This window comes from Alligator mississippiensis, chromosome 1 (assembly GCF_030867095.1).
Source record: "Alligator mississippiensis isolate rAllMis1 chromosome 1, rAllMis1, whole genome shotgun sequence".
NCBI lineage: Eukaryota > Metazoa > Chordata > Crocodylia > Alligatoridae > Alligator > Alligator mississippiensis.
In genome coordinates this window covers 353,830,860-353,846,391 of record NC_081824.1, presented here as the reverse complement: position 1 = coordinate 353,846,391, position 15,532 = coordinate 353,830,860, and the positions used below count along the sequence as shown (strand labels likewise).

The following is a 15,532-nucleotide window of genomic DNA, read 5'->3' as shown; positions in this document are numbered from 1 at the left end:
AGGGCTGGCCCCATCCCTCTGCTCCCTAGCTAGAGCTCCAGCAGAGACTGCAGGCACAGCAAGGTCTGCCTTGCTTTCCCCTGCCCCATCCCCTCTCACTGCTTGAACAGGGATTCTGCCCCCGCACCCGCCAAATCTCCCACAGCGCAGACCCCAGCCCCACAGACTCTAGACATGTATGCTAGCTAATACTGAGAGGTGTCCATGTGTATCTCCAATTTCACAGAACAGTGTCTGCTTAGTGCTATTTGGAGCTAATCAACAGATCAGCTGGTAATGTCCCTTCATTCCTTCCTTGGAAAAAGCTGTTTAAGAAGAGCTTGAACTAATGATAGAGGCTTTTGTTTCCTTGATGGGCTGATAAACACTGTATTATCAGGCCCCTGCTGGATCCCTCACCTGTCAGGTTTGCAGAAAGTATGAAGCAGGGAGAGGGAGATTGAAAAGCTCAGTATCATCAGATGCACGCACTGCACACACCTCACTTTACCTCAGTGTGCTAGCCCGGGGCTGAGGTCTGGCAACACTCCCACCCCTTCAGCAGTGAGCGGGGAAGAGCCTGGGATAGCACAGGCAGGGTTGGGGTTTTACACCCCTCCCTAATCAGAGCGTTCTGCCAGAGCCAAGCCATACTTCCCCACCCTCAGCTCAGCACTGTCAAAGGCAAAGGAGGGTTGCTCTGGTGTGCTTCGGCTTCTAGCCTGAGCCACTGCAGGCATGCACCTGCATTTCTTCAGACCAGAGGGAATGTCTGTGCAGTTGCAAACCGGTTCAACCTAGGTAGGTTAGACTAACCTGCAAAGATTGAATCAATTCAAGCTCAGGCTTTTTTAATGTCTGTCCCTAGCCCCAGTGAGAAGCCTGCAGTCACTGTAGAACCTAGGCAGCTGAACTTTTGGACTACTTTTAGCTGGTTCTCTTTAAGGGTGATGGATGGATCTCGTGGAACTCCCTGCCTTAGTACATTCGTTTTCTTTAAGCAGATAGTGGTAGCTGATGCCTGGCAACCACTTGAGAGGCAATCCACGAGTTCTTGTAGTAGGTCTTTGTCATAAGCTATAAGGGCATCATCAGCGAATAAAAGCTCCTTGATAAGCACCTTTCTAACTTTAGTTGTGGCATGTTGAAGAGTTTCTCAACTGATCTTGTGTAAAGGTACATTCCACCTTTCATGTCTTTAAACACACAGTTCAGGAGTACTGAGAAGATTTCAAAGAGTGTGGGGGCAAGAACACATCTTTGCTTCACTTTGCTTTTTATCTCAAAGCTGTCTGAAGTGGACCCATTAAACTGAACAGTTGCTTTCATGTTGTCTTGGAAGGTATGTACAAGACATTAACAGGGTTGGTGAACATCTTATCTTTTCTAGGACTGCAAACAGGACTACTCTGCTGATGGTGTCAAATGCTTTGGTTAGATTCATGAAGGCGATGTACAATGGTCAGTTTTGGTCTCTGTGCTTTTCTTGAAGTTGACGCAGGGAGAACATCATGTCTATGGTTTATCTTCCAGCCCTGAATCTCATATCTGTGCTGAAGCTCAGTATGCTTGCCAGCTATTGTAGGCACACCAAGATGGCCCTCGTGAAAGCTTTTCCTGCTATATTTCGTAGCGAGATACCTCAGTAGTTGTTGCAGTTACCCCTTATTCTCTTCATTTTTATATAGTGATGAAGCATCACATGGCTTGTGGTACCTCACCCTCTTTCCAGCATTTCAGTAGCAGCTGATGAAGATATGGTAGTAGGCTTTCTTTCTTGCACTTGAGAATATCCGCTGGGATGCCATCTTTTCCAGAAGCCTTGCCACTTGACAATGACTCACTGGCTTTGCTTAACTCTTCTACAGTGGGCTCCACATCTAACTCTTGCATGACCTATAGAGTTGGTATTTGGTCCAGTGACTCACTGGTGATGTTTCTTTCTTGTGAGTACAGCTCCGAGTAGAGATCAACCCAAGACATTTGCTTGCTTCCATCTAACAGCTTCACTGCTGCGTGACTTGAGGGGGGCAACCTTGTTGAAAGCCTAGAGCTTCCTTCAGACCACTGTACATAACTTTTAGGTTTCCTGTGTCTGAGGCCATCTGTATCCCATCACAGAGCTTAATCCAATACTGATTTGCACAGCATCTAGTTGCTCTCTGTACTTTTTTTGCCTATCAAAACCTCGCTTTGGTGTCCTCTATTGGATTCTTGTTGTGTTCCAAATAGGCTGTGCCTTGAAGATGATGAGGTAGTAATTTTTTCTGAATTTTCTTATTGGATGGTCTCTTTTCCCCAAACATAGCTTTAGCTGTTTCATGGATTGCAGTTTTTAAGCCTTCCCAAATTTCCTCTGCCTTGTTTGATGGCAACTTCCCAAACATGCCAAGTTCAAAAGCTTTCACAAACTCTTGGCATTTCCTTTGGTTCTTGGTGTCAGTGGTATTGATTTTGGGCTTGCTCCTAGGTTTTGCTCTATGTAGTTTCTTGGCTCCAATTCTCACTTTGCTAATGATCAGGGAGTGGTCAGTGTCACAGTCAGCACCGTGGAATGTGTGGGTCTTCTGCACTGAAGGTAGATCTTTCTTGTTAACAATACCATGGTCTAGATTGGTGCCAGTGGCCTGATCGTGGATGTCCCTGTTGGATGTGGTCCATAAGACAAGATCCCTTCTAATCAGTGTTCACATGCTCAGAGGTGGGAAGGTTCTAGAATAGCTAAACTTTCCACCTTGATGATGTCAGTGATCCACTTACATCTGGGGAGCTTGTGCAATAGCTTGTGTGGTCCAATAGAGTGCCATGTGCTACACCCGAGTGCCGAGAGTACAATAGTAGGGTATCATGTGCATGTGAATATGATTGGTGAAATGAATGACTGACACCTGGTGCGATTTTGGTGAGTATTTAAGGAATCCTAAAGTGTGATTCAGTGTGAATGGAATATGGATGCTTAAGAGTGCCTGAGGTTTGAATGGTGTGTGAGCTTACTTGGTTGGTGATCATATCTGCGTGTCTGAGGCATATGAGTAGTGACTGTAGCAGTGAGAGAGAGGGGTGACCTATTGGACTGTATTATAATTGGATACTTACCTGTAAAAGTGTTACTGGATCGGGACCTCAATCATCCATTGGACTGGTAATTATCAGTGATCACCCTTCCCTCTCTCAGTCCGAGTACCCTATGAGGGAAAAAACTAAGGGCCTGACTGTCACTCTAGCTCAGTGAGCCTGTGAAGTCCCTGATGCTGCCCTTCGCTGCCCCCGGCAGTTCTGTTTATGGTATACTGAAGTTAACATCAAGCATTAACTGTACACACTGGTTATGTACGTTTCCTACTGTTAATCTTTTTTGTTGTGATCGTGAGTTTATAATATACTTTTGAACTTTATTGGAGTCTCTGTGTATTTATAGGTTACGTGAGGGCAGGGTGTAGCTCTATGTATATCCCTGGCCCCCAAATCCACCCCAAACAGAGCATACAAAAGGCCCTGGGGTTGTCTGAGGAGGCCTAACAACCACCAGGCCCTTAACCTTCTCATAGGTGGTCAGCGTCCAGGACACCCAGCGATGTCCGCCTTTCATCCCCATGACAATTTGTGGTGCTCTTTTCCAGAAAAATATGAATCAGTAGTGCAGTTGGTTTTGGGCACAGAACTCAAGAAGTCACTGGCCGTTTTCATTCATCTTGCTGATGTCAAAGTGTCCTAGGCAATCTGGCCATGAGTCATCTGTGCCAACTCTTACGCTGAATTTTCTGAGGAAGAATAGTTGCTCAGTTGATGGTATTCCTTTGACCACTTCATGCAGAGCATCGTAAAATTTATCCCCGCCTATAAGCTTTTCCTAATAATTTTAGCACCTTTGACATGAACATGGAAGAGATCTGAAAATTCTTTTTCAGTCTCCGAGATCCTCATGTCCAGAATAATTACTTCCCTCAATTTGACCATTTACCCTTTTCAAAAGGAGACTGTTAGCATTACACCCATTTCTTTTTAGCCTTCTTTTAAAAAAAATAGAATCAACACACATGAATACTGAATCCAAGATCATCTTCAATGATCAACTCTCCTATAATGCCTTTGTGGAAGAATGCCATCCCAGTCTCTCCCCAAACTCTGCTATCAGGCTTATTACCTATCTGACAACTTGGTTATCACGGTCACTGAAGAGAGCAGGCACCCCCCCCTGCCCCATCTGTTTCAGGTAACCCTGAGTTGTAACTTGAGCTGGATACATTCTTGAGGGAGGGAGGAACCTGCTCCCTCTGCCCACGTGACTGGCCTCGTACACCTCGGATTGGGGGGGGGGGGGCAGCTTAAACTCCCTATTGTTCTAAACAATGACATCATGACTGGGACAGGGCTAGAGACCCTGCCAGTCTACCTGGCAACCAGTGCTGCATTTCAAATTGGTTGTCTAGCAGCCTACAACTCCTGGCCTTCACTGGATCAGGTAAATGAGGTCATAAGGTCTATTTAAGTTAAAGACTGCCCAGGAGGAAGGGTGACAGCCATGATGAAGACTCTCAGAGAAGCTGGACCATCTGAAACTCTCTCTCTTGAAACTCATAGAGAATGAATTACTGGCCTCCAGAAGGAATCTCCACCTTCCTCTGGATGATACCTGTGAGTAAGCTACTCGAGATCTGGCTAGATATATAGCTTGCAGTAACTCAGATGCGTGATCAAAGGCTATGATGCTACTGTTTGCGCTAAGGGCTATTCTTTGATATTGCTCCACCCTGTATGCTATTCCAAACCTACTCACTGTAATCAATAAAGTTCTCCTTTGTACCTAGCAAGGGAGACTTACTGGGAGAGGGTCTAGACTATACCTCAGGGTCCCCTTGGCCTGGCTAAGGGAGACCACTACATATGCTTCAGACTAAAGGAAGCACCCCAAGTTCTTGCAGATGGCCAAGTACCCCCTTCAGGTCTATAAAGCCTGTGTACCTCACAAGGCACAGAGCCACTAACAGACCAAGACTCGTGAGTGGTGCAGGTACCTCCAGGCTTGTGGGTGTGCCCCAGGAAGGGGGTCAGCCAGACGTGAGGTGCCCCCAGGGAGGCACTCAGAGCCTGGAAGGCAGTCAGGCGCATTGAGGTAGGTGGCTCAGCACAGGAGCTCCCCCTACTAGCCCACCACAGCCTTCATTACCAATCAAAAGAAATAAGCATCACTTCTTGTTTCAATACCTATTTGGTAAAGAAGTATTTGCTATCAGATCCAGGGCCCAAACATAAATGGACCCTACTATTATTTGCAGCATCTGCTCTCCAATTTATATTGGACAAGTTTTCTATAATGGCGAGTGTTGGCATTACTCCCTAAAGACCATTAGGGAGATCTCTACTTTTACCCATATTTGATCCTGAGGATCCAAAGTACACTTCCAACCCTAATGCAGTAGAATTATTTTACAGCCAAAATTGCTTTAAGGAAGGATGACCTTGTTTTATCATTGTTCCTTAATAATGCAGACTATAAAATAAAAAATAAAAAAAAAAATCAAAAAAAAAAATCAGGATAACTTGCAAATTATTGTTGTTACCTTTCCTTACCAGCCCATACCCTTCAACACTGTCTTCCAGTGATGGCTGCTCCACCACGTTTCTGTTAGTCTTATAATATATGGTTTTACATCTAAGATTGTTATGCCTAAATTGCTTCATTCTGTTTTCCATCTGCCTGGTAGTAGCATACAAATATTTCAGTTATTTCTTACCAATTGCACCCAGTTCACTAGTTGATAGGATTCCTTAGCAGAATCCTATCCTGTCACTAACTGTATCACCTACCCACTACTGTTCCCATCATTATTATTACTACTTCTTTGCAATCCATCCTTCTACCCACTGATATTCCTTTATTTGCTGTCATACCCTGCTGTGACCTAAAGCCAGGCACAGAGGTCATCCTACACTGCCCCTCTACCTTCTCCCCTCTTTTCTTCGCTTAATACTCTTATCAGTTGTACCAGCCTTAATCCTAGAAGGCTGTTTCCTGAAGTACGCACATGAAGTCTAGCTTTTGAGAAAAGAGTTCTTCCTGTGGTTGCCTCAGTGGTTAAGATATCCCAATTCCTTCCCTGGAGCACAAATTCAAGCCATCTTTTTTTCTCCATTATCTTGATATGCCTTTGCCCCCCCCCCTTTTTATGAGCTGAAGGAGTTAGTTCTATTGAAAAAATCACTTGAACCTCTACTGCTTTGACAATCTTCTGTAGTTTGGCAATCATCATCTTCTTAGTTCAAATTCAGCAAGAACCTTGCATCTCTTCCCTAAGTAGACTCCAGGCACACAAACCTGCTTCTTCCTCACACTGGTGTAAGTCTCTGCTCCTCCTCTTCCATTCTGCCTTCTGTTGTCTCTCAGAGTCTTCTGTATTTCAGCCAAGTATCCCCCCCAAGGCTCATTTCCTTGGCAAGCTCCATTGTGTCCTATGCCTCTATTCTCATGGGCTACTCTCTCTTCTTCCTTTACAACCTAATTTCAGGTTTCTGCCTATTTATATTTCTCCCCAATTCTCCTCTTCAAATCTAAAGCATGACAAATTTATTCCTCAAATCTCAACTCCTCTGCTAGTCATATTTCTCTGCCTTGTCCTACAGTCATATCCTTCTACTTTCCTCCATCCTGTTGTTCAAACATATCTTGAGTCATCCTTGCATTTCGGTCTCGTCCCCATTATTTCCTCAACTCCCAGTCTGAGCTCCACAGTTACCTCAAGTTGTACACCACTAGTCCTTGGACCTTCCCTCTTCTGAGTTCTGTTAGCCAAGAACAGCATGCCTCAGTCTCTCTGCTGGTCTGCAATTCTTCAGCTCCCCTTTACCATTACAAGTTTTCTTCTTGTTGCTTCCATCTTCAGGAGGAGGAAGAAGCCTTTCCCTACTAACTAAAACGTAACTTGTAGAATTTTGCTATGCCTTAGAAAAGAAAAATTAGGAAAACAAATACATGCTAAAATAAATGCAGACCCTGCTTTATTAGAATGAGCATTTTCACTCAATCATGGTGGCCTGCTACCAGCTTCATTGGTTTAATTAGATATGGTATAGACATTTTTCCAGACCATAACATATTAAAGCCACTGAGAAAGTCCATATTTATTAAAAATAGGCATTTTTAACACCAGAATTTATGGTTCTGCTGCAGACCCCAGTGATCCAATATAACCTTTTGCTCAAGCCACCATCCATACCTCAACATATTGTGTAAAAAGAGTGTTCTTCAATAATTAAGTGGTCTTATACACATCATACTATAGCTGTCATCACCTGACTTCCTTCATAAATTTTTTATGAGATGCTTACACTTTCCACAGTTGATCTTTATGATGCTGATAATCTCCATAAGTATATTAAATTATTGCTTAAGGCATAAATACACTTTTAAGATACAAAAACAGATGCAAAACAAAGTATTAGTTCATACCTGCTTGTTTATGTTGGCCCCTGCTTGAATCAACCAGATCAGGCATTGAGGATGTCCTCCAAAAGCAGCAATATGGGCTGGTGTTTGGGCAAAACGTGTTGTACAGGCATTTACAGTAGCTCCAGCTCTCACTAACTGTATTAGGCACTCCAGCTTTAAAGATACATGAAGAAAAACTATTTAGAAATATTACGCATCATACATATTAATTGATAGTTATGTATTGATAGTTAAATTGAAAGAAATAGTGGGAAAGTATCAGCTAAATTAATTATTGCTGAATTAAGACTCATGCAATAGAACTAACACCATACTACCTCTTTCCAACCTCCTCCATGATTTTCAGTCTCTAGTAGCCAAGAGAAATTTAATTCTTGCCACAAACATTTGAAAAAACAACCCTACTACCTTGAATTTAATAGAAAAAGACACTTCATTTGGTTTGCTTTTGTTAGAAAATATATTAAGTTTTTTTATCAGGCAAGATATCAAAGTTATTAAGCACTACCTAGCAATTAAACCAGTTTCTGATCACTTAAACTGGTTTATGTGTAATGTCGGTCCCTAGTCTATAAGGGTAAATCTAGGAAGGGTTAAGTTGTCCTGGGCATCCTTTTCACAGCTCCTATGTAGAACAGAACCATCCAGTTTTACTGCAGTTGGGAATTGTACAGCCCCAGGAAGCATGGCCAGAAGTGTTTAATGGGGCTAACTAGATATGGATCTTATTAACTGTTTTCATTTCTTATCTTGATGACAATATAAGCTATGGAAACAGTCATGACACTGATCTGTGAAGCATGAGCATTAGGCACGGCTGACAGAGAATTCAGGAGGTTAACTATTGGAAATAAAATGAAAGCTTGTTGTCTGGGTGGGGGTTATCTGCACGGTAAGTGAGTACTAACAGCAAAATACCTAAAAAGCCTAGCAAAATCAAACACCCAGTTGATGCTGAAATATGATAATGTTCCAAGACTTGGAAGCCCGCAAGACCTGGAACAGAATTCCATCAGAGGTGGTATAAGCACCTTCTCTGGGTTCCTTTAAGAGTCAATCAGACGTTTATCTTGCCGGGATCCTGTGAACCCAGCTGACTTCCTGCCTCTGGCGCAGGGGGCTGGACTTGATGATCTTCCAAGGTCCCTGCCAGCCCTAAAGTCTATGAAATCAAAAACACTTCCTTCTGCTTGAAGAGAAACAAAATCTGACATGATCTTAAATAGAAGCAGGCAATTATTTTGGCTGGACAGCCATTTAATGAGTTTTGGTGAGCTGTCAAAGGCTGCAAGTGTAGCCCCATCCCCTAGTCGCCATCTTGGAACCAGAAGTCCCATACCCATACGCCACTCCCCCATAATCCTCAACCGTTGCCACCAGAAGTCCCTTGCCCTTGCCTCCCAGAAGTACTCCTTTTGGAAGGGGGCTGCCATCTTGGAACCAGAAAAACACCAAATCATACACCAAAAACAAAACCTACTTTAACATATTTAAATTTTATTAAAAAAAATATTTTTGTCCTGATTTATGTGCGTTTTCATAGTATATATAGAAGTGATTGCATAATGACTCAAAAATAAAGTCTTAGGCTTGCATATTGTGTGTGGGGGAGTGTGAGGTATTGGGAGGGGGGGGGGGCGGTGTTAAACAGAACCACCCTTCCACACACCACCTCTCCCATGGTGCACAGCCCCTCTTGCCAGCAGCAGCAAGTTCCAGGAGCTACATGTGGTGGCAAGGAATAGAGCCAGGCTGAAAAACATCTTCCTGAAAACATTTAAGATCAGGGGCAGGCAAAATATGGCCTGTGGGCCAGATATGGCCTGCCAGGAGATGTTCATCCAACCTGCTGGTGCCTGCCAATTAGTTGAACCCTGCCCAGCCTGTGCACTTCACTCCTTCACTTTTGCATGGGAGGGCCCCACCTCCACCAGCACACACAGCTCCCAGGTGAGGCCACTGCAGTAGCCAGCAGGGGACTTGCTCAGCTTCCCTGGCTTCCAACAAGGGCTCCTCCTCATGTCCCTGCTGCAGCTCTTGCTCCTCACAACAGGTAGGGAAGCTGCAGCTAGGCAGGAGCTCAGAGCCCAGGGTCTGGGGCCCATGCCTGGTGTGACTGTGGAGCCCTCATCAACCTGCTTCTATCATGTGGGTCTCCCCACAGCTCATGTGCACATCCCAGGACTTGCATGCCACAGAGGGGAAGCCCCATACAATGGAACCAGCAGCCTGGCTCCACTCCCTGCCACCACATGCAGCACCCAGGATTCCGGCAATGTCCCAGGAGCTGCATGTTGGGGCAGGTAAGGAAGCTAGTTCCATCACATGGGGGGCACACATGGCATGTGAGTACTGGCAGCTACACTAGCCACGAGGAACCCAGTGCAATGAAACCAGGCTAACCTGGGCTCCATGTCCTCACTGGGCATGGGCCCCACAAACTGGGTTCTGTGCTCCTGCCCAGCTGCAGCTTCCTCCCACTCACCACTACTTCCCTATCTGCTGCCTGCAGCAAGAGCTGCAGTAGGGACACAAAGAGGAGCCGCCGCTGGAGGTGGGAGAAGCTGAGCAGGTCCCCTGGCAGCTACAGCAATGGCCTCACCTGTGCATGCTGGCCAGGGCTGGGGCTATTCCACACACAAGAGAAGGAGCTAAGCATACAGGCTGGGCAGGGTACAATTAATTGGCAGGCACCAGCCAGCTGGATTAAAAAAAAGCCTGGCAGGGCCCGTAAGCCATATTTTGCCCACCCCTGATCTTACGTGTTTTCAGGACAATCTATAAGGAAGGAAGAAAAGTTCTTCACACCCACCCTCCTCGTATTCCTCCAAAGAGCTGAAACAAATGCAAAGAAAACAAAATGCTGGTCAAATGTCCACAGTCCAAACTAAGTATATAAAAATAAGTAAACTTTCAGATTTTATGTTGATTACCATTCTTTCAGATTAGAATTGCTATAATAGCCATTACCAATAACATAAATTTGTTTCCCTTTATTCTGCCACATTCTGTTTAGTATCACACTAAGCAAAAGTTTTGGTTATTTTAATAATCACAATTTTGAATACTGTTGTAAAAGTTTATAGCCGTATCAGGCTATTGTCACTTCTGACATTTTCTTAACTCAATCTCAGCTTTGATAAATGGTAGGTGTTGCAATTTCCTCAATTTTAAAAAGAAATAGAATTGGAGAATCACTGCCCTCTTTCTTTACTGTTTAGAACTGATTTTGCACCTCTATTAATTATGATAATTAGCCATACTAAAGAGTATGGTTAAGTGAAATGTTGGCGGGGGGGGGGGGGGGCTTGGTAAACTCAAATAATTTAAGAGAGACAAGGCACAGTATCCATTCTAGTGATTCTCAACCAAGATGCTACCGCACCCTGGGCTCCCTTGACATCCTTTCAAAGGTGCCACAATTGTAGAACTGTTCAGTGTACAAACATGATTCCCCAAGGTAAACCTAAAAAATTTTACACAGAATTACTTACTGATAAAAAAAAAAAAAAAAATTATATATATATATATATATATATATATATATATATATATATATATATATATATATTCATTCTGACCTGTTGTGGTCTGAGTTCTTTGCAACAGAAGAACTGCTCTATTATTTTTTGGCACGGGGGTGGGGGAAACAACACGACTCCAACAAGCCAAAACTAGAAGCTGGCACAGGATCACTAACTGAAGACTAAGCAGTCAACAATTGGACAAGTATGAAACATGGGGAAAAGAGTTGGGGGGGGGGGGGGAGGGGGAGAGAGAATGAACAATCTTATGCTAGGTCCCTGCCAGCAATGGCTAGAGATCATGAACTTAGATATCTGTTTATCTTCTTGCATGTCTGTAGAGTATTTCCCCACTATATAATTAACTAATTTGGCTGGATGTTTGTGTGGAATTCATTCATCTCTCAAGAAGCAAGTCTCTGTTTTTATATCTTCCATGAAAACAAAAATTAAATTTAAAAAGGAAGAGCAGCTTTGGAGAGACTGTGGTTTATACTCAAGAAGATACCAGAACACTGGACCATTAAAAATGAAGGGCATCACACCTTCTGACCATTATTTTTGTTTTAGCCATAGTAGTTGCTATGTAGCAAAAAAGCTAAGAAATCACAGGTTTAGAACTCTTTTTCTATCCTTGCATTTTCTTAAATTTATCTTGGTACTAGACTTGTGTGTCTCATTCTTTCCTCCCTCTCCCCACACTTCCCCTCTGACACAGCTAGCCTTTTCTACCTTCCTCATTGTGGGGTCAGTCACCATTACCTATATAAAACCTAATAATACAGCCAAAACTCAAAACTATATTTTTGAGTATTTGGGGTTTTTTAATTTATGAAGACACTGAAATACTTTCTCCCCTGAGCCCACTATCTTTGGGCAGAAACCAGTTAGAGTTATAGAAAGCTGGGAGTACTTACTACAAGATGCCATATATTAAAAAGTTATATTTACAAACTCACTGTTTTGCCATCCATTGCCCACCCAAGAAGTCCTATACCAATGACTACCTAAGCAGAATAACGACACGACAACTACACGCCTTCCTCTCTCATGTAGGATCTGCTTAAGCCTTTCAGAAACTAACACTGAGAGTCCCCAATAAGTTTAAAAATACAAGTACTTTCTCATTTCAGTTATGACCACTCTGAATTAAGATGAAAGACATTAATAAAAACACGAGCGAATGAAGGTGTGTGCAGTCCATGAATGCAGCTATTGTTTCATTTCCCAGGAACAGGTGTATTACTCAGTCTTATCTAATGAAAGGTCTATTTTGGTACCCATGCAATCTTATGAATATTTAAATAGCAAATTTGTTTTTTCTTAATTACTCAAATATGTCTCTTTGAAGTATGCCTTACACTTTCCTAGCCCATAGGAAGGGTAGGGTTTGTAACAGAAATACAGCATTCACACAAACTTGATGTAAATTCAATGCATACTTAAATTCTTCATAAATTCAGATACAGCCTGTCATATCAACAGCATTCCCTAAAGTTGGAGGAGTCAGCTCTGCTTCTACTTGCTCCAGAAGACAGCAGGGCTGAAGCTCCTCCCTCCAGTGACAGAGTTTATCTTTTTGTGTCTGCTCCTTTCTCTAAGGGTACCTATACATCAGCAGAGAGGCTGTTCTTATGTGTTAATTACAATGCATTGGAGCAGACTCCATTAATTGAGTCTGCATGAACATGGCAATTACTGCTCTCTAGTGCAGCGGTTCTCACACTGTGGTATGGGTACCAGTGGTACACAGACAACCTGTCAGTGGTACACATTGACAGGTTTATTATAATTACTTCATATAACAAAAATGTGTTGGTGGTACTTAAGGCTGTATCATTTTAAATTGGTGGTACGCAATCCATAAGTTTGCAAACCACTGCTCTAGGGGACTACAGCATTGTGTGCATCAACAGCCCCATGCTGAAAAATGGTAGTGGGGGTGCTTTAACTAAAGCTGGTTCAACCACCTTTAAAGCGTTGCCACTGCCATTTTTCAGCATGGGGATACCAATACACATGACCCTGTGGTCCACAGCAGCTCTCGCAGCCACTCTAATAAAAGTGTCCCCCCCACCCCCGGCACGTCTATAAAAGCCCTAAACGCCCATTCCTCTTTAATCGTCTGTCCCATCAGCACCTAACATCTATGAAACTGGGCTAAGAACCTCATCCATTACCATCCTGCGGAAAGCAAAGCAATCAAAGACTACCTAGCTTTAGATACAAACTATTTTAGAAACACCTTTGTACAAAGATCTAGGCACCACCATTTAGGAGCCAAAAGAAAGCATTCAGCGCTCCATTTAGGTCGGCTAAACACCTTTGACAAAAAAAGGAACTTGCACCCTGGCGATCACAAAATTGGTATTAATCAGACAGATGTGGCAGATCAACCCTCCAGGGGCAGGTGGGCGCCGTGATTTCCTCTGACACCTATTTCACAAAAGCGCCGCCCCCCCTTGCAGTCTGGTCGCCACAACACAGACTCCACAACAGCGAGGCGGGGCAGGCAGAGGCAGGCACGGAGCGAGCAGCTGCGCTCCAACGCCCCGGGCTGGGGGGGGAAGCGGAACAGAAGGAAACGATTCCCCATTGGCTCCCGCCGACGCGGCCCGTGACCCCGGCACCTCCGAACGCCGGCCAACCAATGGGGAGACACCGCCGGCTTCTCCGCTCCCCTGCCCGAGGCGGGAACTGGAGAGGCCGCGGCTGCAGCCCCCGCGCCGACCCCCCCCCCCCCCCACGGGATAAGATGGCGCCGTGCGCGCGCGCCTGCGTGAGGGGCCCGAGGGGGACCGGCGGCGGCGCCGCCACACACACACACACACACACACACACACACACACCCCCGCCCGCCCGCACCTTGCCGAAGTGCGCAGCCCAATGGATGGGGGTCCAGCCGTAGAAGGAGTCCTCGGCGGCCAGGTCGGAGCGCGGCGAGCTGTGCAGCAGTGCACACAGGGCCGGCAGGTCGCCGTCGCGGCAAGCGCGGTGCAGGGGGAAGCGCAGCGTGAGCAGCTCCTCGCTGGAGAAGCCCGCCTCGGCGCCGGGGCCCAGCGACATGGCGGCGAGCGGCTACTAGGCAGGCACGGAGGGGGGCACGCGCCGACCTGGCTGAAGACTTCCGCTGCTGTTGCCGCCACCGCTGCTGAGCACAAAAGAAGCGGGGCGGAGCCGGCTCCACGCTCCGCCCCGGGCCAAGGAATGGTCGCGCGCATGCGCACGCGCGCACTACCGCGCCCCACAGTTTACAACGCCCGCCGGCTGCTCATGCGCAGCTGTTGCCTCGTTCCTCGCGGGGCGGGCGCCGGGCAGGAGGTAGCGTCATAGCGGGCCTCCCTTCCCCCCGTCATCTCCCAGGGCGGCGGTTGCGATCCAACGCCCCCAGGAGGCGGGCCCGGGCAGCGCCGTTAGCTGTAGTTAACGGCCACCCACGTGCTGGGAGCCGTTGGGACAGGCCCAACGGCCCCGAGCCCCGCAGTTAAGACGTGGGTGGAAGCGGCGGGAGCGGAGCAGCTTGGGAGCGGTGCGCGCTCGTCCCCCGGGAGCTCGGCCTCGCTTGTTGCTGCCTTCAGCTCTTGTCTTGCACCGCTGCCAGTTAAAAAGCGCTTTCTCCCCCCACCCGCACTAAATTTCAATTCTTAGCCTGCCTTGTAATTAAGTCAGCGTTGTGGAAGGGCCCAACTGAAATAATCCGCCCAGGTTGAGGTGTGCGATGCAGTGGAGTCCAGGTCCTTCCCTCTCTAGCATAAGAACCCCAAAGCCTCTGGGCTTGGGGCTTGCATGTAGGATGCCTGCCTGGATTTGGGGAGTATCTGAAGCCACAGCGGGATGGGTCTGGGCATGGGCCCTAGACAAGCACACTCGTGGGCCCCTACTTTTTTTCAGTCAATAACTATCATAGGCAACGTGCAAGGGCGGCATGTGCACCCCCTGAGATTGGCCATGGCTGATGCCAGTGCTAGTGGGTGGTCACCGCTCGCCACCCCCACCCTGAGTGGCCACCTGCAGGTGGTCCCCGCTTGGCCCACCCTCGGTGCCAACGTTGTTGTGGCCGGTCCCTGCACAGCCTGCCCTTGCCTCCAACATAATTGCGGCCGCCTGCAGGCAGTCCCCGCTCACCACCGTCATGCTGCAGCTGCTGCCTGCAGGTGGTCACTGTGCCCCCCCAGCCTCAGGAGGCAAGGCAAGAGTGATTCATGACAACTATCTATGTAAAATAAGCACAACTGGGCCCCTTCTTCACCTAGGGTCCTAGGCATGTGCCTACTTTGTTTATGCGTTAATCCAGCCCTGGGCGGGAGGATACTTGCCCTACGGTACAGTCATGTAGCTTTGACGAGTGAGTTGTGCTCAGTCAAATTTTGGACTGACCAGGAGTCCAATTGGGCAAAGCTTGGTCAAATTTTGGACTGAGTTTTGTTCAACTGAATTTGGAACTGATTTAGGTAGAAAGGGGGATTTCTAGAAGTTTCTCCACAGAAACATCAAGCTTTTGCAACTGAAGTTCATTATTCCCGGGTTTTTCCGGCAAGCCAAAATACAACCCAACATCTCTAATCGCTGCTGACAAGCTAAA

At 46.1% G+C, this 15,532-nt stretch overlaps 1 protein-coding gene across 4 annotated transcripts in view; it reads right to left on the bottom strand.

Moving 5' to 3' along the window:
• The window catches only part of ANKRD10 (ankyrin repeat domain 10), a 54,639-nt gene extending 40,521 nt beyond the window's left edge, over positions 1-14,118 (bottom strand). The window contains exons 1-2 of one of the 4 annotated variants that reach the window (XM_059721076.1): positions 13,816-14,118; positions 7,427-7,579 (exon numbers count right to left, since the gene is read on the bottom strand). In XM_059721076.1, coding sequence (XP_059577059.1) covers positions 7,427-7,579; positions 13,816-14,016 — 354 coding nt within the window. In that variant the 5' untranslated portion in view covers positions 14,017-14,118. The remainder of the gene's footprint in view (positions 1-7,426; positions 7,580-13,815) is intronic. The other 3 variants (XM_059721078.1, XM_059721077.1, XM_059721079.1) reach the window with 3 other exon arrangements.
• Positions 14,119-15,532: the final 1,414 nt, after the last annotated feature.